Source organism: Rhamphochromis longiceps, linkage group LG19, assembly GCF_057381845.1.
Source record: "Rhamphochromis longiceps isolate RC_006_pf linkage group LG19, R_longiceps_female_GT1.1, whole genome shotgun sequence".
Lineage (NCBI taxonomy): Eukaryota > Metazoa > Chordata > Actinopteri > Cichliformes > Cichlidae > Rhamphochromis > Rhamphochromis longiceps.
The window spans coordinates 12,836,650-12,860,764 of NC_140575.1; the positions used below are offsets into that span (position 1 = coordinate 12,836,650).

The following is a 24,115-nucleotide window of genomic DNA, read 5'->3' on the forward strand; positions in this document are numbered from 1 at the left end:
ATAAGGAAATTCAAGGAAGAGAGCACCGCCGGTGACAAACGTGGGTAAACTCCTGTGTGTTATCAGTCTCGTGTACTCGTTGTGTGTCATTGTCATTTTTATCTCGATTTTTGGAGAAAACGGTCACGTGTTTCGTGTAAATTGGCGGCTTTCCCACGAGCTCTGCGAGCTGCATTTTAGACAGCAAGCTAACATTAGCTGCAAATGTTAGCTCCTGTGTTAAGAGTGTCACAGCAGAGTCAGCTGTCAGCTTCAGAGTGGAGTTCATAAGTCCAGTTATTCAGCTCCAGTTTCTCCTCCTAAGTCGTGGATTTACGTGACGTTGGCCGTCACAGTGAACGTGTTTTCATAACGTGGAGAACGGCACATAACTGTGTGCGGGTGTTTTCATTTAGTTTTCTGCTCAAAGGCCACAAGGAGGCGCACACAAGACACGGAGAAAAAACCTGATGTGCATCTGCTCCCATAGGTTTTTGGAGAGTTTCTGTAGTTTTGTCTCTGTTCCACCAGCACAGTGGATTTTAAGAATTATAATATCACGGTGTGGTTGAAGTGCAGGATTTCAGCTTTAATTCAAGGACGTTTTATACATAGTCCCTCATTTTCAGAGGATCTAAAGTAAATGGACAAACTAAAAAAGGTTAAGGGTGAATATTAGTAGTTCAAAGTGCTGGAGGCTAGACATCATGGACATCACTAGGTGCTGTGTTTCCTGCTTGAGATGCTCTGCAGGCCTTTAGTGCAGCTGCCTTCAGCTGCTGCCTGTCTGTGAGGCGCTCTGCCTTTTAGTTTTGTATTCAGTGACTGATAAGCTGCTCTCCTGGGCTGAGCTCAAGTGACTGGCTTGCTGATTGTAGAATACCCCATTTCTTTGCCTTGAGAAACTTTGCAGTTTGCTTTGGGCTATTATCCACCTGCACTGTGGAGCTCTGTCTGATCCACTCTGCAGCACCTGTCTGAATCTGAGCATAGAGTATAGCCTTGAACACTGCGCGGTTCATTCTGCTGCTTCTGTCAGCAGTCAGATCATCACAGAACAGTGACCTGTCATACATGCTCTTTCCTTCTACATCATTCTAGTAAAATTCACTCTATGTATCATCTGTCCAAAGAGTTTTCTTTTAGATGATTTTTTTATTTTTTATTTTTTTGGGAAAAAGTCGAATCTGGTGTTCGTGTCTCCCCCCAGTTGGCTGTAGCTCAGGAGGTCCTTTAGGTCTGGCTGAGCTGGTCAGTGCATTAATTTTTTTTTTAGTTTTGTTGCTTTTTATTTTATTTTTTTGTTCTGTGACAGGTTTATGTGGGTTTTTCAGCGATTGCCTCCTTCTCTTGTATCAACATCTTTTTGTACTTCATATTCAGAGTTCCAGTGGAAAAAGTACCAAATACAAGTTCAGTACTAGGACTCAGCTCCTGGTCTTTTATCTGCTAAACATGCCACCAAACTGTAAAGAAACAGGTCTCACCTGGTCATGAAGCAGTTTATAAGTCCATGGTTCAGTTGAGCTGAGACTAGGGGTGGGGGAAAAAATCGATACTGTGTAGTATCGTGATATTTTGTTTGCTAATAATGTATCGATACAGGGACAGCAGAAATCGATATTTTGTTACAAAAAAGGTTTTTGTAGACTGGAACTCTGACTTCAGAGCATGTTGATCCTTTTTCTGAGCAAGAATCCTGACATTCCTTCACTGTCCAAATGTGTTTAACTTTTTTTTTTGGCAGCAATAAACATGACAGTTTACTTATTTTAATTTAAGACATGTTTTATTTTAATTAAGTTTAAAACTTTTTATTTAATGTAAAATTATATTTTGTTTTAATTTACTTTCAAATTCTTCAGTTGCTGAATGGGCTGCATAGTTATCATAAATTGCATAGTTCAGAATAGCTATAATTGTACCAGATGGTTGCATTCAGTTAAGTTGGACTAGACTTAGTTCTTATTTTATTTGTCCAGATTGGTCTTGACCCTGTTAATATATTAGTTTTATCATATTTTATTGAGTTATTCACCATTCCACTTGTTGTTCCGCTAGTCGGTTGTTTTATGTTTGTTTTTGGGTTTTTTATTGTAGCTGCTGTAACAAAGGAATTTCTTATTAATACTGTGAGATTGTGTTTTTCTTTGCTGAGGAGGCTCATCAGTCACATTTAGTCTCACAGCTTTCTGCCTTTGTTTCTCACAGCCTTCTCCCCAGTGATGGCTGCCTCGGGGAAGCTGGCTTCCTTCCGCCTGCCTCCCCTGCCGACTGTAGGTGAGCTCATAAAGCTGTACAACTTGCGAGCAGAGAAACAGCTGTCCCAGAACTTTCTGCTGGACCTGAGGCTCACAGGTTAGTCATCCAGCATTTTATTTTCTTTCTTTCATTCCTCCTTCTTCTTTTGCCCCGTCTGCAGTGTACCAAGACCCTTGAGGTCCTTCTCAGGGTACAGTAGCGTGTTACATGCACTTGATTGCACGGTGCTGCACCGCCTTGTTTGAAGGCATCGAAACCGACAGGCTTTCTTTGTAGGTGAGGTTCTGTAGATCTCCTACTAATGCGAATGGACCAGCTCAGTTGTTGTAGCCCTTGAGAGCTGAGCCTTAACACAATTATCAGCGATGCAGTGCAGCTTTGATCTGCTCTCTCGTCCTTGGACAAGGTGACTGTTAGATTAATGCTTTTCATCTTCATCACACAGAGGAGAGCAGATATTGCAGCATCACACTCTATTAATCTCAATTTGGACGCCCGACTGATGAAAACATTTGATTGAAGAACATCTTATAATTTATAGGCTGCACGAATTGAGAATGTATCCCAGGAAATTACTATAAATGAATATTGAGTGCTCCCTCTCTGTATTCTCAGACAAAATAGTGCGCCAGGCGGGCAGCTTGAGAGATGCCCACGTGTGTGAGGTGGGGCCGGGTCCCGGAGGCCTCACCCGTTCCATCCTCAATGCTGGGGCCGCAGACCTGCTTGTTGTGGAGAAAGACACACGCTTTATCCCCGGACTGAAGGTGAGCAGAACGGCCGGATCCAGGCTGGCTGAACGAGGTCACTCTGCACAAACGGCTCAAACGTCCTCACCTGCAGGAGCCGGCTCCCTCTCTTTGCAGCTGTGGCCGCTTGCAGAGTGACTGATGAGTCCTTTTATTCTTTTTAAAATGATTGTTACTTGTTTATTTTTTCCATTTGCACAGCTGTTGTCTGAGGCAGCACCGGGCAGGCTGAGGATCGTCCACGGTGACATACTCACCTACAGACTGGATCGAGGATTCCCAACAAATATCTCTAAGCCATGGGAGGGAGGTAAGAGGATGAGCGTACGTAAGCTGTTACGGCAATCAAACTGAGGGAAATACGTGTGTGTGTGTGTGTGTGTGTGTGTGTGTGTGTGTGTGTGTGTGTGTGTGTGTGTGTGTGTGTTCACAGACCCTCCAAACCTACACATCATAGGGAATCTCCCATTCAGCGTCTCAACCCCGCTGATCATCAAGTGGCTGGAAAACGTAGCGAACAGAACGGGGCCCTTCACGTTTGGACGCACCCGACTCACGCTCACTTTCCAGAAAGAGGTGGCAGAGGTGGGTGAACTCCACATGACCCACATAGACCCTAAATAAAGTCAAACACCCGTGTTTGCAGATTTCCTGAGCAATCGTCACTCTGCAGACATTTTTATTCATTTCATTCTTATTTTATTGTTGTGATTTAATATTGATTCCTTGATTCATAATTAAAAATACTTTGCAGCTGAGATGAATAGATTTGGGATGGGCCTTTCATGATTCAGGCCAACAGGCTTTATTGATGTTTGCTTAATTCTTCTCTGTCTGTGATGCAAAAATCATCTTTAGGACACGTTTAATATGCTTCAGTAACTTTCAGCAGTTGTTTTTTCCATCCAGAGGTTGACGGCCAGCACAGGCAGCAAACAGAGGAGTCGTCTTTCCATCATGGCTCAGTATCTCTGCACTGTCCACAACTGCTTCACCATCCCCGGACGGGCCTTCGTCCCCAAACCAGAGGTAGTGTTTAACTAATATTTGACTTTGTGACACTGAAAAAACCTCATCAGTGTGCTGCTGAAGTTTAATTACTTTAGAGCTGGAGAAAAAGGTGTTGGGTAGGCGTTTGGCAAAGCACATGGCGTCTGATTCTTGACTTTGTTCCTCGTCCAGTTTGTGTACCAGCCGCTCGGATTAGGCTCTGCTTCAAACTGTAGTGGAATATTTTCGGTTTGTTTCAAGGTGCTGTTGAAGTTTGTGCTGATAGTTACGGTTTATTGGGAAAAGCTATAGCGAGCATTCAGATCCCCGCACGCACACCCTCGGGGGTGATGCTGGGAAAAGATTTCTTCTTTCAGAACAAAATGAAAGAAACGGTAAAGTATATTATTATTATTATTATTATTATTATTATAATAATAATAATGATATTAATCTTCAATATCAGTGAACAAGTGACGTTCCAGCTTTCATGACGTCAGCGGGACCCTCATCATGTCACCCTGGCTCATCCCTCCACTCGTTCTTCTTGCTTTAAGGCTTCATTAAGACTGTGTTGAATCAGTGTTGTCTCACTTCTGTCTTTGGACCCTTTTTTTAGCTTGTAATGATGCCTGGTGGGTATTTGAGATGTGGCACGATCACACTGTGCCTTGTAATGAAGGCCTTGTTCTTTTTTAGGCCCAGTTTCTCTTTCTGCATCTTTCCACCCGTGTGTGAGCATCAGGGCCGATCGCGCATTTCGTCTTCAGCTTCAGCGTTTAACGTAGGACCAGAGGTGATGCATTAAAAAAAGGATCAATGCTGGCTAATACGCAGCTGGAGTTTATTTTAAATCGCACACATTCAAGTGTTTTAGAAAACTCAAGAGCTCGCTTGCATCTTTTGTACAAATAAAGCCATTTTTTTTCTTTCCCAGAATTAAAGGATAGGTGTTAGGTGGATGTCAGAGATAGACTGCTGGTCCCTCGAAGATGTCCTGGCTCTTTAGGAGACCCACTGACAGTAAATATTTAATCTCCCGTGTGGAGTAAAATTCAGCCGAGTGAATGGGACCAGTGCTGATTGCTCATTCTCTTAGAAGAGATGGATTCCAATGATTATTTCATCGCACTCAGCTGCCTTTCTGTGCATTTGTTTCTCTAGAGCATTTTATTTTTGTGTGTATGTCAAAGTGGAGCTTAATGGGCTTTAGCAGGCTTTATCTTTTGATGTAATATGCTCATATGGTATGAATACATTTGAACAGGGGAAGTTTCATGCTACACATGCGTGCAGATGAATCCGCGCCTCCCACATGCCCACACGGGCCATCTATTCCTACTAAATGTTTTAATGGGCTCTTGGTCAAATTGGTGTCATTAGGAGAGATGATGGCTGTTTGATGAGCAGCCCTCCTGCTGCTGGTGTCCTATAAAAGACCAGGAACAAGAGCACACAGAGTAGATGAAGTCTATCGTAGTAGTGTGTCATGTAGTATAATTCATAAAAAGCTCAGTGGCTCTGCTTTGTTTACTGGTGCACACCAGAGTAATTACGCAGAAAAGCATGAAGAGTAAAAATGTCCTTCCATGGTTTACAGGACAGAGAGGCTGAGAGGAGCGGGACCGACTGAGGTTGTCACTCATGGGAATATTGACAGATTTCCTGCTAAAGAGAAGAAGTAACCGAGATATTGTAGATGTTGAATATACAGAAAGAAAAATGCTGCGTGCATAAATTGTTATGGTTGCTGTGCAGAGTGTTAGTACTGTACACTGCTCACAGTGCTCCTTATGAAGATGGCGATGGCTAAATACCCCCCTTTGTAGAGAGGAACTAATTATACTGGTGCTGTTAGACTGCCAAGTACCAAAGGTCTGTGTCTCTGTATCTTTCTTGCTTTCTTCACTTTGCGTGAGCCTTTTTGCGAACGTGTGTGCCAATCATTGTTGGGATTATTCTGCAGCGATGCTAATGCTTTGTACAGGACAGTAAAACAAACTACACGGTAGCAGGTGCTGTGCACACATGGCAATTAGTGAAGTGTAAAAAAACAAAACATGTGAAGTGGTTTAATACTGTGAGATCAACCAAAGCGAGTCCCAGAGAGCCGCTGAAAAAGCAGTGAACCTTTCCAAATAACCACGATGAGAAAATAGCATCACTTCAAGGCGAAGGGGGGAGGGGAGTGTGGGTTGATTGGCCGGCTGATTTGAACGTAGAGGAGGCCGAGTATTGCAGGCTGATGGGATAATGAGAAAGGAAATGTTGAATCCATTTTACATCAGCGGCTGCGGGGGCCCGCATTGACGCGGGGTGGGCAGATAGGCTCTTATCCCCGCTGCTTAATTTGCCAGTCTTGTCCCTCTCGCCTCTGCTGTGTCACATTGAGTGACTGAGATTGTCCTTGAAGGGTTTCGAGAGTGGCGATTGGCTGCTTTGATGGTGTTCCCCCAGGCTCAGGGTGCCCTAGGTCCGTCCCACTGCAGATCACACCTGCCTCCTCTTCCTTATTAGTCGCTCTCCTCCTGTTAATTCTCACATAGATGGACAGACTGAGTGATGCTTGCATCGCTTCTGGGGTTCACAGCTATGCACGTATCTGAAGGCTCCCTGAGAAAACCGAAATAGGAACTGCCTTTCTGTTTTTGCTTTTGCTTTCATACACATCTCTAATTCATATTCTGGTCAGGGGTCAAGGGGTTTCTGAGTGCACGCTGACATCAAGCATCTGCATCCTCACTGCCTCCTTACATGCAAAGGAGCTGATTTGAAAAGAGAAAAGAGCACACGTTGACTCGCTCATCTCTCTTCCCCTTTCCTCTCCCCCATCTGGGTACAATGTGATTAAAATCAACCTCTTTCCATCGCAGGCGGGTCTGTAAGTCGTGCAGTAGCTGCTCCGTCGCAAACAACCTGCTGTGTCCTCTGTAGAGCTCCTCGGGGGCTCCACGTTGTGCTAACAACTCGGGTATTTGCTGAATAAGGTGAGAATGAAATTGAGGCATGGGGTAGGGCATAACAGGAAATGGAATGAATAAAAGAAAATGAGCTGAGAAATAAGGGAATAAGGGTGGGTGATGATGCAAAAATGGAAGGAAATATTGGTGATGAAAACCAGAATAAATGGAAGCAGGGTTGGAGAGCAGATTATCGTCTGAATATGAGATTTGTCAAATGAAACAAAGCCCAGAGAGCACCAGAAGACAGATTCATGACAGAGATGGATCTGAGAGGAGAGCGAGGCGTACCTCCAAACAGATGGTTGTCTGGGCCGGTCATCAGCCCTGCTCTGAGTAATGGCCGTCACCCACCAACTAACCGAGCCTCACAGGAGGAGCGCCCTACAGATGTTCGCCTTGTACACAAGTCTACCAAGAGCACAGGCCAGATGAGCAGAGGCTAAATTAAATTTGTTAATGCCGCATTGAACTTCGGTTGTAGCTGGCAGTAGTCAGAGAGCGATTGGACTTGAATTAAAGGTACTGTACATGTACTCCTCCACAGCTCCGAGTTTTGGAGACTTTTTCCTCCTCTGTTGAATTAATTTTATCCTTTTGAATTGAAACAGGTGGTTCACTGGGGAGCATGACCCAGCTCGGACCACCGTGGTGATGAATATCTTCTCTGTGATGTAATGTGGCCTCGCTGCCCGTCTCTACAGCAAGAGTGAATCTCCTCAGAGGGGCTGTGCTGCTTTCTCACCTCCCGCCACACATCCTCCACTCTCACAATTCATCTGAGCCTATTCCTATCCCATAAACGGGGTCAAACGCGGTATCAAGAGTATCAGGGAAAGTTATTTCAATGACTCGTGCCAGCCCAGAAAATGCCCGAAGGCTTGGTCTCAATACATCACGGACCCAAGGTAAAGAAATCTAAAAATACTCCCTTGCTTCTTCCTTCTCCTCTTCCTTCATTTCCGCTCACCTTAAACAAAACGCCAAGGTTGGCAGAGCTAGCTTAAGAACATCTCCAGAGAGCCACTGCCTCCTCCTAACAAGTAACTGTGCCGAGTTTAGCAAATTCAGCTCTGTTTGGTTAGTGAGCACGCAGCGGAGGGGGTGCGGTGTTTTAAAAACCCGGCTATCCTCCAAGGAAAGAAAGTTCAGCTACAAATGAGAAAAATCAAATTACAATACATTTATCATGGGGGAAAAGCCTCACCGCGATGGGAGGCATCAATCTATAAGCTATTAATTTAAAGGCTTACTTGAGTGTCCAATTTCAACATCACACGCGGCGGTTTGTGACTTACTTTAAGGCTTTTTATGGCGACTGAAGGTGTGGGATGGATCCCAATTTTAAAGTTCCAGGTAAAGATTTACTGGCTATATTAACTAGTTTCACTGGTGAGGTGATGAACAGCATCTTATGATTAAAGGAGCTTCTTTTTCTTTCTTTCCTTGTTGCCTGTCTACAGTAATCATCATTTTAGTCAGGAGAAATATAGATTATCTAAAAATACAAAAACCTTCAGCACCCTTGAAGCGTTTAGCCTCCCTCACCTTCAGCTTACCGAATCCTCCCGGGCACGCGTCGGTCTGCACGCTCCAAAGCTAAAATATTAAAGGGCCTCCTTTGAACTGTCACAGCGTATTGTTTTCCTACAAGCTTCCCTTTTGTCATCTTCATAGCTTTTACTGCCTCTGTCAGCGATTTACCGAGCAGCTAAGGTCGTTGCCGTTATTCCCCGGCCTCACATGTGCGCAGGGACTGGAGGAGAGCGACAAAGGAAGGTCATCCTCCCTCAGCGCTGATGAGCGCATTATATTTCCAGTATGAACTTTCATGAGCATAACTGCTGTCCGAATCAGAGAGCAGCACTTTAAGGGTTGTGACTCGTTGGTGCAATTTTGAGCAATGTGGATGTGAGCGATGGCATTTCCCTAACGTGCACCGAGTCTTTTGTTCATCTTATTACCATCCACGCCTCCTCCTCCTTTTTTTCCTGTTTGGTGATATCTGGAAAGACATTTTGCTGACCAGGAAGGTCAACAAACAAATGTGAGCTCGGAGTTGAAAGAAAAGCGCGTGATTAACCCCTGCCTGCAACTGACAAGTGCTCACCTCCCCTCATTTAAAGCTCACACTCCAGATCTGTCATAGCAGCAACTCGGGGTGAAAGCCTTTGATGAAAAATGTAGGTTAAATACACAGAAGGGCAGATCTTATTAGCGTTCCCCCACGAGAGGAGTAGTTATTTGATCTGCACTCGTATTGCATAACCAAACACAGGGAAAGAATGAGACGGGGAGAGAGAGAGGCTTTAATAATCCATGTTTGTTTCAGGAAAGCATATTTTCACTCACCCTCTGTTGATGAGACTCCAATCAGCTGTAATGAGAGCCCGGATTCTAATGTAATAACCACCCCATCTGAAGTGTATAGGCTAAATATGACACCAGCGTGAACGTGAGGGAACGTGCTGTGCAGGATTGTGATCTGAACCAAACTCCCATCAAGTCTGAGACATTTTCACAGACATTTTCAATTTTAATATTAGACAAAGATCACAGAGTTTGTTTGTTGTATGAAGGGGAAAAGCTATCCAAACCTAGCTGCTACGGTACCTTGTTAAATCATGAATTAACCACAGAAAGCTTCAGTTTCAGGCCTGATTATAGCCAAACCTGTTGAATAACATTAAATAGAACCTGTGAAGTGAATCAGGCTAAAAGAGAAACAAGTGAGAGACGAGGTCACTGCCATCTCTGTCTGGAAAGGGTTAAAAATCCATTTCTAAAGCTTTGAGATGCCAGTGAACCACAGTGAGAGGGATTATCCACATGTTATCCACAAACCTTGGAATAGAGCTGAACCTTCCCAGGAGTGACCGACCTACCAAAGTTACTGAACGAGCGCATCGACGCCCCGTCCAGGACGGCAGAGAACAACCCCAAACAACACTTAAAAAACTGCAGGCCTCACTTCTCTCAGTCTGACTCACATCCGAACGGCTCAGAAACAACAAAATGAACGTTTTGGAGTGAAATAATCACAGTCTGGGTTCAAATGCAGTTAAGACGCTTTGGCGTGGCCTGAAACGGGAAGTTCATACCGGAAAACCCTCCAGTGTGGCTGAATGCAAACAATTCTGCGAATTCCTCCACAGTCATGTGAAAGGCTCGTTGCTGGTTATCATTAAAGGTGGCACAACCAGTTATTAGGTTAAAGGGAAATTACGTTTTTAACATTTGTTTGATCTGAAACGTGTAAATGTGACAAATCTGCAACAAATTAAGAAATGAGAAACGGGGTAAATACCATTTCATAGCACTGATTAATTATTAAAGAACTGGGACAAAGAAGTGTGGTCTGCAGCGGAGGAGTAAACTAGTCCATTTTCAGTTAATCTGATTGATCAGTTGGTCTAAGGATCCTTTTTTTCTAGCAAAAATGTGATAAAATACCAAAAAGAGAGGCGGCAAAAAATGTTCTTCTTTCCACCAGTTGGCAGAAGAGTTTACATGTCGTTAAACTCGTCGCTTTGTGCCAGATAAACCAGCCAACTCGGATAACTCGCGTTCCCTTCAACTCCCAGAAGTGTCGTTATTGCTTCCTTCGTGTATTCGCTCATGTTATCACTAAGAAATAACTGGAAGAGATTGGGAGCAGCTTTATAAAACCCTTTCTTTAAGTGCGATTTTCAGAGAATCCTTTTTATTTTTTTTATTCTTGTTGTTGGACGCACTGCTGTACTGGTGGGTGCTGCATACGAGCAGCCTGCCTTCCCTCCTGCACACTGCGCAGCCTGTACCATCCAGCAATCTGTACATTTGGCAGGAAGATGAATGCTATCGCCGTCCCCATCAGCCACACACATAAAAGCACACAACATCCAGCAGGCGCGCTGCTTTCACAAAATAGTTTTATTGGTAAAAAATAGAACTACTTGCACAAGCACATTGAGACAACTGTATCAGAACTTGTGAACTGTTTATCATCACAAATATGCTCTGGCAAAGTAAGAAGTGCTAAAGCATCCACAAAAATAAGCTGCAGTTATCAAAACCATAAATCAACGTCTTGGTACAGGATACGCAGGAGAGCTTAACTCTTTTTAGGACCTAGTCACTTTGCACTCTGGCCATTTATAAGCTAATGAAATCGCGTGCTGATGATCAAGCTGCACAGCCACAAAAAAGAGAGATTTTTAGCTAATTTTTTTCCCTGCATAATCATATCAGACCGAAAGACTTTCCCTTTTTTTCCAGAGTGCCAGTTGTGTGATGTACTTGTCCTGGTCCAGAGAAGTTGAATGCTCAGCCATTTGAACCGAACTGCTGTCAAATAACGTAAACGTGCACTGACTAGTCTTCTTATAAAGAAGATATGATATGAGCGTGGTGTATCTTATACTGAACCAGTGTGAAGGAATCCCGATCCTTCAGTAGGAAACCTAAACGTATTAAAAATCTAGACGCTTGTGTACAGTTGTCACAGACCTGCAGTAAACCGGAATTCCTGAAACAAGCGTTATTTACTTTTCACTCGTCTTCCTCCTGTTTCGTCTCGCTGTGCTTTGGGAAATGAGGAATAAAGAGGATTTAAAATAACCCTCGAAAGCCGCACCGGACTGTACACAAGCATCCAGCTGATTCGGACGAATCACAAATCCATAAAACATTTGCTAATGTAGAATTCATGTACAAACAAGTTGTTAAAAAAATAAACAAAAAGAACTTCAGATATTATTAAAACGTGTCATCATGAGACCATTTGGCACATTCTCAAAACACATAACGTGTCAGTATTACTTGATGACTTGGCACATTCTTTACTTTGTTTATTGCATTGGTAATGGTGCCTGGGCAGTGAGTCGTTGTCAGGAGGCCAGTTCCTTTGGGAGCAGTCTGAGCTGGGCAAGAGGGCTAAACCGGGGCGGGGCAAAAAAAACAACCCCGCGGGGCCACCGGCAGCTCCCACAGCGAATCCCGTGGTGTGCCGGCAGCAGCCTGCAGGTGGCGAGCTGGGCTTAGCCATCTGCTCTCCCCCAGGAAGCTGCATTCTTATGAGAGAGAAGGAGAGAATGTGCAGTTCTATACATCACTGCCAAGGCCTGTCTCAAGCACAAAAACAATATTCCTCCCATCTTCTTACCTCAGAAAATAGAGCGCACGGTAACTGTGAAAGCGTAGCTGCAAAACTGACACGAGTGCGTGTTTGTGTGCGTCTCAGAAGGACATGCTTTCAACATGCATCAGTGTTCTCTTGTCAGGAATCATATCCTGACACAAGCAGGACGGGGAGATGGAGTAAAAAAAGACGAGGGCGACTGGTAGGTAAACGAGGACAGTCTGGTGGATGAAATTTAAGACACTGAGACCCTTCTGCAGGTGCAGGCTGGTAGTGTATGCGCATTGCTGACGTACTTGAAAAACAAGTCGCATATGGAGAATGACTCAAATCATTTTTAGCCTCTTGCCACACGACTACCCAGTTGGCTGTGACTCAGGATTCCTCCTCTTATCTGCTTTGTTTTTTCCTCTGTGCCACTGCACCATTAAACATCTGTTCATCCATGTGAGACCGCATGCACGGCATAGACACCATATAGGGGTGTGTTACAAAGAAGAGCCATTTTCCAGCCCCCCCCCCCCCCCCCCCCCCCCCCCCCGACCAGGGCTTCTGCTTCATGTCACTGGTTAATAAAGGGGATTAGTGAAAGTAGTGTGAGCAGAGGCTCTGATGAAAGCTTATGGCATGCCATGGCAAGAGAAAAAGATGCCCCCTACCCACCCGCCCACTCAAAATAAAACAACTTGACTGATTGACACGCACATACCCCCAGACAATGCTTGAATTCGGTTTCCATGGCAGTGTGGAGGTGGATGACAGGAGAGAAAAGCACATGCAAAAAGCCGGCGTGTCGGAGTGTTTACTGCATACGAGAAGACGCACAAGTGCATGTGTAAATGTGTGGGCGTGATCGTCTGGGATGGATCGAGATGGGTAGCTGCTACTTACAGGCAGACTGTTTTTGTTTGGATGGAAATATGAGATGGTCCACTCTGCTGCTGAAGTATTGGATCACGCTCTTTTCAATTTCTCTCCATCTCTCTCATATTTCCACCTGCAGAGAGAGACGCAGGCATCTGTTTGCCTGCATTTTCTCTCTTAAATCCAGCCCAGCAGCCCACATCTACTCCTCCTGACAGTCCTCTTTGAACAGTTACAGCAGGGTAATGTTTCTACAGCTTTTCAGGCACAGGCATTGTGTGGCTATGTCTCAGTCTTCTACCAGGCATTCCGCTGTATTTGTACACAGGCTCCACACAGCATGCTTTAGAGGCAAAATATCAACGTCATTCTAGTAGCTAACAAAAATATGCCCATTTATTTCATTAGTCAATTCCATGTTGCATTCTAGTGGACAAGCATAGGATAAACTACAATGGCTTGCTATGTGAGGGTTTCCACCTACTGCTCTTGGGCTTTATATTGCCTGTTTTATCAAATGAGACGAAGGACTGAACGATTGTAAATAGCAGCTAAATAATCGTATGTTTTTTCCTTCAATTTAAACCTTTGGCGAGGAAAAAAAAAAAACTCCACTCAAGGCTTCCTTATTTGCTTAATTCATTCCGCAGGGAACTCTGTGTGATTTACTGATGAAGGATGTCTGCGTTTGGTTGGCAGCTTCCGTCAGTTCTGCAGCACCTTATCCTGGTATCCTGGCTCCTTGCACATTCACGCCGTTTGTTCCAAGGCGCTGCTCAGGGAATACCTCGACTGCTTGTGCTTGCAAAACAGAAAAAAGAAGATGGAGCAGAAGGAAAAATGTGATTTCAAAGTTGTTGCTCTCCTCTTTTTTTTTTTTTCTTTTTTTTTTCCCCCTCCAACTCCATCCTTGAGTAGATCCTAGTGCGTAGCCGTGATGTTTCCCCTCGGGCTCGTCTCCCTTTGGCGTGCACAGCACTGCATTATTACACGTAGTCCTGCAGGCTGTAGCCCGTCTTATTGTCTAATGGGGAGAGAGAGCAGTACTGGTGCTGGAGCTCCTGCTGCTGCTGAAGCAGCTGTTGTTGCTGCTGCTGGAGAAGCAATTTGTCAGGGGGGGGCAGCAGGACCAGATCCTGGGGTCCGTGTCTCTTTCCCGAGCAGGACATACAGAAAATGGACCCCCCCACAAAGAGGAAACCTGCGGAAACAAAGGCAACGTACACGGCACCTCCAGGCTCAAACTTATTGCTCTCGGGAACGCTGGAATCCAGGAAGTTGGTGATGACCTCATTGGTAAACCAAGACGCAGGCACCAGACACAGAAAGCCTGCAGCGACGAAGCAGCCGCCGCTGGCGATGGCGGCGTGTCGCTTGGAGCGCCGTCCACCTCCCCAGCGCGTGCATTTTAGTCCCAGGGAGGCGAGGCAAAGGCCCATGGCAGCCAGTACGCAGCACAGCACCATAGTGGTGCGAGCAGTCTGCAAGTATGCGGGTAGTGAAAGCACTGAATACTTAAGTGTGCAACTAAACATGCCTGTGCTGTACCATGTGCAGTCCATCCACAGTCCCTGCATCTGGGAGATAGCTGTGATGATGTTGGAGCCCACATCTGCGCTCACCTTCCAGTTAGGCAGCAGAGTGGCCACCATGGCGCCCATGATGCCCAGCAGAGCTAGGACGAATCCAAATATCTGCATGCCCGTGGATGCCATGCTGCTTTTCAAGTCAACGCCGCTGCCGCCTCAGCCGTTGTCCTCTCCGGGCAGCATTCACCCCGCTCCGGCACCGCTGCTCGTGGACCCCCGCCGCCTCCCTCCCCTCCTTTGGTGGTGCACCAGCTGCCAGTCAGAATCCCCCAGTTCCCCGGCTCCTCAGCTGCAGCTCCACTGGGCTGGAGGAGAGAGACGGAAATGAGAAATTCACATCTCATTCACCTCACACAAGCGCAGACTTTTTTCTTTTTTTTTTTTTGGCTGGAAACAAAGGACAGCATCAAGCACTGGCGCTAAGAGCTGGCTCAGGCTCACTGTAGGTAAGCAAAACACCGCCGGTCGTTGTGCATGTGTGCTCTACTCCTCTGCTTTTACAGAGCTACTGTCTGTGAGGAAGATGAGTTTGTGTTTGAGGTATTTGCCATGCTCAGTAGTCACAGTATGTGGACTCTGAGCTGCAGTGCCTTCACTCCACTCACACAGTCGACTGTATTTTCTACCACTTTGATTTCAGCGCTGTTTACCGAACAAACTGAGACTAGCCTTTAAAGACTTGCACAGCCTCATCTAAAGCTGGAACACCAATTATTATTTACTCGGTCGCAGAAATAAACTTTGAAAATAAAGCTTTTTTTCTCTATATTACTATTTTATTTTATTTTATTTTTTAAATTTTATTCACATTTTTTAGTCGGACCTCCTGACATAACGGTTTTTCTCATTCACGGCTCGTTCCAGCTTGTAATGAACAGTAAACGCGGGCCACTTGTTTCCGTTTTGTTTCCCGGTCCAGTCTGAAAGAAAGCAGCGCTGTGGGAATGATCTCTTACCCCGGCTGGTGCAGAGCTGGCGCGTCACGGTGTTCGCAGTGATTCCGGTAAACACGGCAGGCTTCTGAGGGGGCGAGGAGCACGATTCATCCCGGACCGCGGAGCCGTTCGAGCCATCCATTTCCTTAGCAACAGAGCGGAGAGACCACACAGGCTCGGCCGGAGCCCGGAGGAATAACCGGAGCTCTCTCGCTCTCTCTCGCGCGCGCTCTCTCTCTCTTTGTGAGTCGCTCCTCGCCGGTTTGTGTGTCTGCGCGTGCGTGGGCTTGCGCGTTGGAGCAGAGCGGTCTCTGCCTCCCAACTTCAAAGACGGCTCAAACCTCACAGCTCCGCGCCGCTACTGTACTACCGACACCTCCTCCACCTTCGAGCAGCCAGAACAGGACCGGAATTACTTCTGCCGTTTCACTCGAACCGAACTCCTTTAATTACTGATTTCGCGTCATTTTCACTATTTTCTACATTATTTATCATTAATTTCACTAAACAATTACGTGACTGGTCATATATAAGTTATATATTTACATGTCTTAGGTTTATATACAAAAAATGACTTTTGTCCCCTAGAGAGAGCTTCAGTAAAATAAAACTGTCCAAACATCAGATTTTATCTGGTTATTTATTTATACATTATTTTTGTGAATTTGTTTTTGTGTTAATATTTTAGAACTGATTACAGTAGTGCATGTTGTTACAGAGTGCTATTTGTTTTTTGTTTTTTTTATTTTACAAAAGGGTCATATTGGCATATAAAGAGTTTATGAAACAATAACAGGGAGAAAAATCCTTGTGCTATGCAGTATAAACTGCCCGGGGCTTTAAAAGCGCCTTGTTTGACAGAAACCTGTACATTTCCCGTTGTTTCTGGCTGTATAATAAGCAGATTTTTGTGTCGTGCAGGATTAACTTAAAGACCAGTTACAAAAAAAATGTGTGGCTCGTGGCTCAAGCATTTATTAAAAGATACCAGAAATCCCCCCATGATGGGGAAAAATGCTGCTAACTAACAAAATAAAATGATATTCATCCCATTGTTGCACTGAGCTTCCTAGTTAATCATAATTCAGTGCTGCTGTTGTTAAAATGTATGCCTAAGTAATGGCTGAGAGGGCTAGATAAGATTTCCAATCATAGCCTGACGGTACCATGGGGAAGGGTACTCTAATTAAGGCAGAAGAAATAGCTGCTATGATTGTGGCCAGATGAGCTGGTCAGGCTTTGGTATTGTGAGGCTTTGTTTTTCTAGGTCCAGAGGCCAGAGGAGCATGTGTATCCCGCCATGCCAAAACTGACCCTCCCCAGAGCATCATCTTCATCAGCATCAGTCAGCAGGATGCTAAAATTCACAGCTGCTCCCCTGTCTTTGCCCGTCTTTCCTCCCTTCCCTGTAGAGGACATAGAACAACAGGGGGAGTGGCTAGGACGGCCTTGATTCATGAATGACAAAGAGGACAAAAGAGCGAGAAAGGAAGAAAATCAGGCAGGGTTTAATAGAGCCGATATCCTGATATCCTTGTAAATGCAGATGTGCGTTGCTCTTATTTTGCTGCAAAGGCACAAAAACGTCCGGCTGTGGGAAATAGTTTTGCCAGTCTCCCAACTGCAGTACAGGCCAGGTATTGGAGACGGTGATGCGTGGTCATTACGTGGAGATGGTTTGGTAGCAATTGATTTGTTTAGCTATTGATCCGGTTGTTTATTTCTACCCAGCCTCCACTGTTTTTCCTGTAAACTACCCCTCAGAGACCCTTGTCTTAAAATGAGATGTGGGGATGGTGCACACAACATTAGCTCCAGTGTGATGCCGGTGTCGACCTTCGGCGCTACATTCTTAGAATTCCTTATGGGACGCACCTGCAGCGAGATGAGAGATTTTCCAGTTTTCTACACGCACACTGCAGTATGGCGTGTGTGACCTGTCTCCTGGTAACTGATGAGATCTTAAGTGCTGATGCTGCTGTTGTTCGCTTAGAAGCAAGATAAATAAATAAATAAATAAATGCATTATAGAGGGAATGGATGTAGCGGGAGAAGAGCAAAATGCAGTCAACAAATACCCAGTGGGTGCAGATGTGACGCTGTGATGTGTGAAGATTTTGTGGGCTATTATAAGCGTGGTCCCTTTTTATTTTATCACCTTACAGCAGAGCTCTCCAGCGTTTCTGCAGCGTAGCTGTGAGGCGCTGCCGGCCCAGCCGTGCTCCTTTTTGCCCGCGCGAGGGGCTTTTATCGTTCACTTTACGTTTTTTTTTCCCCCGTTTTATGTCCGCTCTTGCGTAATTGGTTTTCAGGCTCATCGCCTTGCAACAGCGATTTGTTCACAGTTCCGATGCAAGGTGTCTTGCGATAGCTGTGATGTTGCTGTCACTGCAATCTTGTTGCAGAGCAGGGTCCAAGTCTAGTTTCACCCTACATAATATGTGCAAACCCGTCTCAGACAAAACATTTCTGACATTTTGTAAAATTACCAGCATATTAAAGACTCTCTTCGGGCTACACCGTGAAGCAAGTGGCCGAGCCTGGACTGACGTGTGTGAGGCTTTTAGTGTCCCGTATGAACTTCTTTTTCCCATGCTATCATCATTTACTGGCACAGTAAATTTCACATTTTTGGGCAAAGTTCAAGCTTTTCTATGACGAAAGTTTCTCTCCAAGGAGCTGATCTTGTCAGAGGCTAGGCTGGAGTGTCTCGAATGTCCTGTGTGCATGCCAAGGGCCAATTTCATGGGAAGTATGCTGGGCTGCCTGCACAGGAAGCCCTAAGCCCTTCCTTCTTAAACCCCTCAAGCAATATCAGCCTGGTATATTCAGTGGCATTGACTGCTGCCTTCTCCTCTCCGAGAGGCTGTCTGCCTCCTCTGATGTAATGGAGGTTGTCTTCCCAAGGTATTGTCATGATTAATGCAGCTCTTCCCTCTTCGGTTGCAGGATCTCCGTGAGCTTTTGTCTCGTGTATTCCCTGGCTGTATATAGCTTTCTTCCATCCCCCAGCTCTTTCTCCAAACCTGCCATTATGTAAGTGTCGGAGGTTCAGGTAGTGTAGTGGCTAGAGCCCGAGGGCCCCTGCCATCTCATCTTGGCTACGCTTAGAGGGACATGACAAATTACTGCTCACACGCAATTGGGTAAAGTCACCAAGAAAGACACATCGGAGATGGAAATGGGGGGAAAGGAGAGCAAGAGAAGGAAGCTGTATAAAGTAATAGTGCTGCTTTTGGAAGGTCAAACACATGAAATATAGTAAAGTGCAAATCTTTTCATGCAGATGTCCGATTATTGGGTCAGAAAAAGGTCTGAAGTTGAGGACGAAAGCAGACGTGACTGTTCAGAACGCTCGAACCGAATCACTGTACGCTTCATAAAAGGCGCCATTGTTGGTTAATCGGATTATTTGAGTTGCCATATTTGGAATAAGAAGCAGGTTCAGAGTTGGTGTAAATGTTTGAAGTCGTTGTTTCCCAAATGTAATCAAGTTTATCTGAATTAAGTGAGTCAGAGCGAGAGGAATGTTCATGAGCTGGACTAAAGATCCTTACATAACAGCTCAAATTGGGCTAATGAGTCGCTTGTTTATTTTTCTTCTTCTCCTAAAAAAAATGACTCCCACAGTCTGGCCAGCCTGTGTGCTCTGCACAGGTGATCCCCACTGCTACCTTTGTACAGCACAGGGTGAGGGATAATGGGCTCAGAGGGGGTCGGTAAGTCTGGGATATGCTTCACAGAGAGCATTGAAGGCATGTTCACAGCGCCTCGGCACAGGAGCCAGGTGACGGCACGTGATTTAAGATGGAGTTTCCTTACATGTTGGGGTTATCGAGGGGAGGGATTAATGGCAGGGAGTGGGACATATTACAGTGGTGCTACCTAGTGAAGTCATGTAGCAAGGCCACACATAAATCAAACGGGCAAAGTGACTTGGACAAGCTGATGGCTGAAATGCTGCTGCCTGTATAGTCCCAGTATCGACTTTTCCCTTGCTCCTCTCTTAAATCATGAAGTGCGGAATATAAATGGCCTAATTATTCCAGCAGAGAGTGAAATTAAAGACGTTCCTTTTTATTGCTTCTTCCTACCAGATGGTGGTCTGATCTAGCGTCACCAAAGCACCCATACAAGTGTTTTTCCAAATTCCAGATACAAAGTCCTGACTGAATTTCTGTCGACACGACAGGTGGAGACGGCGCCTTTCATGATGCAGACAAAATACCGCAGCCCCGCCGCTGGGTGCCCGGGACGGCTCGTGGCCTTTGATTGTAAAATATTCTCTGTGTAAATGATAAACTCATTTTGAAGAAGATTTAAGATTAATTGTTTATACCCACGACATCCTTTGTCCCTGCTCCTTATGCTGCATCCAGTTTGAAGCATTCCCGTACTGTTATAGCGCACAGCCTTCAGGGCTGGTGAGACAAAGAGTCTCCACTGCTGCTGTCCCATTAAAAGCCTCTTTGGCAGGATGCTCAGCAGCAACCAGGCATCTCTGGACTACACAGGGATCTATAGATCTGATATGAGATAGAGCTGTGGTTTACAAGCGCTCCTGAACGCTACATCTGTTTTTAAAGAAAAACAACAACTCTAAATGGCTTAATTAAAATCCTTTGGTACCCTTGGACCACTTTAGCTTTCTTCCCCTAATTATCAACACCAGCCGCGACTCCCGGACAGCACGAAGCAGCTGAGAAGGAGAGTGAATCACACAATCCAGAGATACAAGCCACATGGGTGCACGAGGAGCTCCGCGGGGCACGTCGTCACCACAGGAAGACTTTGAACGGAGTTGAATTAGATGTCATTTTATTTTACCCCCGTTAAGCGTGAGAAGGGGGCGCTTATCCTTAGGGGATGTGTGGTTCACATGTTTGTATTGCCTCGAATCTTTAAATTAACATTGCCAGTCATGCACCAGCACGCTTTGCTCCTTTTGCAGCTTTTGCCATCTCTGCGGTTCCTCCCAGCGTATACCTGAATAAAAAGTCATGTGAAATTACAGATAAAAGCACTTAAGGACTACGAAATGTGTTATTATTAAGAATAGCACTCTGGATGTGTGTCTATGTAGCTCCCCTTTTCGATGTGCTCGAGCAGTCCCACTCAGTGCTCCCTCCTGAGGGAAGTAAGGCTATTACCGACTATGGAAAGACTGACAGGCAGCTGTTGTGCTCTGCTGCCCGTAGTCTGCCTGAGCTTTAGGTCCCCACGCAGTGCAGTATCACCCTGATTGTGCAGTATCTCCTTTAACTATAACTTACAGAACTGGCAGCATCATGTGAAATGTGCTTGAACAACGATGTCCTTCTTTGCGCTGCTAAAGCAAAGATCTGGAGATTCAGAAATAGTCTTTTTAATGTATTTTGGTTCTTTTGAGCTCATCATGACATTGAGGAGATAAAGAGAGTTAGAGGATGCTTTACAGGAGAACAAGTGAAGTGCTAGAATAGAACGTGTGTACGTATAGGTGCTTGAAAGTAAAAGATCTGAGAGTGAGAAAGATGCACTCTGCTGGCTCAGACGCGATTACTTCATCAGTGTGTCATGTTAGCTTAGAGCTGACACAGGAAGGATCAGGAGGAGGCTGCCAGAGTGGAACTGGAGCCGAGAGTCCCACCACCAGTCCTTAACTGGGGTTCGCTTCAGGTTCCCGAACGGGGGTACCTAAAGGGGGTTTGTGGTAACACTGTAAAGACTTCAGCTGACGTGAAATAAAAAAGTGCGTCCCTGGTCTCTCCGTGGGCAGCTCTGGATCACCTCCAGTATAGCTGGTCCTGCTTTCTCCTGCATCTGCGGTGTGCTGGGAGGTTCCAGATTTATGGATTTTATAGATATTATTTATTATGTTTGTGGTTTTCAGATATTTTGCTACAAGTAACAAAAATAAATTAATAGTCAGATGTATTACGGTGTAACACATGGCCTTATTCGTTTATTAGGGACTATGGGGCTGGTGTTGATTTAACCTGATTGGCTCCTAAGGTTTCAAACTGTTGCTGTAGTTTCTCCTGAAACGCTCGTGGGACCATTTGTCCAAATGTGACCTTCAAAAACAAAAACATTTCCAAAATATCTCCACCTTCCTGGGCTCCACCGAACCCTGGAGTACTTTTCTGGGACCTTCTTAAGTGAGCTGAAAGCAGGTATATGCGATTTAGTTCCCGCTGAATCATCCATGGCTGCCTGCATCGCTGCATCTATATATGGTCGGTCCTCAGTGGAAATGTTAGAGGCAGATAGTGGGATAAAGAGATGCGCTCTACGGTGAGTCAGGCTTGCAGGTATTAAGGAACTCGGTGGTGATGCAACAACAGAGACTCAGTTTCTATGGTCCATTGCACAGGTGTTACTGTGGCAACTGGAACTAGCTCGCCAACCAGCCGTGCTGCGTCATCTTATTTTCTCCCTTCCCTCCTTCTTTTATCCCGGAGTGTTGAGCCCTTTCCCTCTTTCGCTCTCTTTGTCCAGCTTTGTATCTCTCGTGCCATTTGTCAGGAAAGCTTGTTTTTTTGGCACACTTGACATTCCCCCTCTGATCACACCTGACTGCTCTTTTTCTGCCACTTTCTTTCACCACATTCCCATGAGCACACTCTCTGCAGTCTAGTTTTAAGGTCTGTGCTAACCCCCCGCTGTCTGGATTTCCTCTCGTTGTAGGTTGACGTGGGAGTAGTTCACTTCACCCCCTTGGTTCAGCCCCAGATCCAGCAGCCCTTTCAGCTGGTGGAGAAAGTCGTCAGGAACGTTTTCCAATTCCGTAGGAAGCACTGCCATAAAGGAGTCGAGTAAGTACACGTTAACCTAATGAAGCTTGTAGGGCCTCGATCCACTCTTTCCCTCTTTTTACTTTTTAATCCATGCGTCATTCACATCAGTTATTCTCTCTCTACATTTTTCATGTCTGACGGCAACGTCTTCATCTCATCGTTAATTAGAGTGGCTTTATATATTTTTTATATTCACCATTCAGACAGCTTTTGAGTGTTTCTCTAACCAAAGCTGAACATTCGAGTAACTTCAGAGCAGCTAGTAACAAAGCCAGACACCCACATGCGTGTGCCCATCGCCCCCGTGCCTGTTAGGGAAGTGTATGTAGGCCCAGATAACAAAAGAGCGCTGGCTGTTTGAAAGAGAGCAGCAATTATGAGTCACTGAGGTAGCATAGGAAAACGAGGAAGCATATTTTATGTAACTGCCGTGGGTCGGTGGCAGCAGCACCAAACTGGGGAGGCGGCACCAGCACTCGAGCACCTAAAAAGCATCTGCAGATTGTGTGGAGCTGGCTGTCACTCGCTAACCTGCAGCGAACGAGTCCGCAGCAACATCTGAGGCAGGGACAGCTTTCAGGGTGGGAGACGGCAAAATAAATAAAAATTAGCAATTGAAATCACAGCTGCTCTGTTTCTGATTTAGAAACTTTGTGTGAGTTTAATGGCAGCCCTGGACTATGCAGTGTGGCTGTGGAGTAAATTAACAATTCATGAGGACTTTGTGTGATTTCAATTAACTTCACCGATCTGAAATAATTGCTGAGGGATAATTTCTTTCTGTTTGAACTTTCTGATGCCATTAAACTTGCATGATCGTTAAGATATCAAAGCGGACTAAGCGCAGGAATCTGTACTCTCGTGTCGTCGCTTTTTCCCCACAGGAAGTTGTTCCCTGAGGCGCGTCGTGTTGAACTGACACAGGAGATGATGCAGCAGGCCGACGTAGACCCCATCCTGCGCCCCACAGAACTCACCATACCCCAGTTCAGGGCGTTAGCAGATGCCTACGCTCGTCTCTGCGCTCACGAGCCCGCTCTTCTCACCTACGAGTTCAGAGAGGAGCTCAGGCTGAAGCACGTTGCCAGAAAAAGCAACACGGCATCATCGCCTACACTTACGGACGCACCGAGCGGCGTGGCAGAGTCCTCTGCAACCCCGCTGAAAAAATAAAAAGCATGGACACCAAGAGAAGGGGACTAATAGCTTCTGTTAGCACAGGGAGACAACAGTCTGCTCTTAGCTGTGACATTTCCACCTGGCATAACCATGCATTTTTAAAGCATTTCCCCTGCACACACACGGCAATTTGGTATACAGGAAATACTGGGACTCACACACAGGATCCACACAGGCTTTGGCTCAGCCCCTTAACCATTTCCTGGGATCCAACAGCTACCAGCAAGTCACGTGTTTTAGGGAGGATGAAGAAAGGCGGCTAGTTCGTTCCCCACAGAAGCTTTTTTAAGAGAAAGCATCTCTTTATGTTCCAGTTCTTACTTCTTATCCATCTCACATAACACCTCATCCTGTGGGACTGAAAGAAACAGTGTTTTCAGGGTGATTTAGACAAGGAGAACATGGCAGCTCCATATTCAGGCCACTTTTATTCCTTCCAGTGTGTATTGCTCAGTCTCTGGGGAGACGGCGCTTTAAGGGACAAAGAGTGCTGTGAATTTGTCAGCTCAAGAAAGACTCGTCATGCAAAAGGAAGATGGCTGCAATTAAAATATTTTTTTGTTCAAAACTTTTTGTGTTGCGTTCTGTGGGCTAATGGTGGGGTAAGATGTGCTTGTAGTATAACTGGAAAATGAGGCAAAATAATAAAATCTTACAAGTGACTGTTGTTTGTTTAATCAGAAGTATGAATAAATAGCAGCGTGTGCAGT

General features: G+C 45.4%; 2 protein-coding genes across 3 annotated transcripts; one reads left to right on the forward strand and one right to left on the reverse strand.

Moving 5' to 3' along the window:
* Positions 1 to 23,534, forward strand: tfb1m (transcription factor B1, mitochondrial). Of its 2 annotated transcripts, none has more exons than XM_085392502.1 (8): positions 1 to 40; positions 2,191 to 2,337; positions 2,857 to 3,008; positions 3,192 to 3,300; positions 3,424 to 3,575; positions 3,900 to 4,019; positions 22,117 to 22,244; positions 23,111 to 23,534. In XM_085392502.1, the coding sequence occupies exons 2-8, from the start codon at positions 2,205 to 2,207 to the stop codon at positions 23,397 to 23,399; spliced, it is 1,083 nt and encodes a 360-aa protein (XP_085248628.1). In that variant the 5' UTR covers positions 1 to 40; positions 2,191 to 2,204; the 3' UTR covers positions 23,400 to 23,534. The 2 variants fall into 2 exon arrangements, with proteins under 2 accessions (XP_085248628.1, XP_085248629.1); XM_085392503.1 differs by lacking the exon at positions 1 to 40 and adding an exon at positions 94 to 1,230.
* Positions 11,749 to 15,967, reverse strand: LOC146646351 (claudin-20). Its single transcript, XM_085392099.1, has 2 exons — positions 15,469 to 15,967; positions 11,749 to 14,817 (listed from the first exon to the last, which is right to left on the reverse strand). Exon 2 carries the CDS (start codon positions 14,636 to 14,638, stop codon positions 13,910 to 13,912), a length of 729 nt encoding a protein of 242 aa, XP_085248225.1. The 5' UTR covers positions 14,639 to 14,817; positions 15,469 to 15,967; the 3' UTR covers positions 11,749 to 13,909.
* Positions 23,535 to 24,115: the final 581 nt, after the last annotated feature.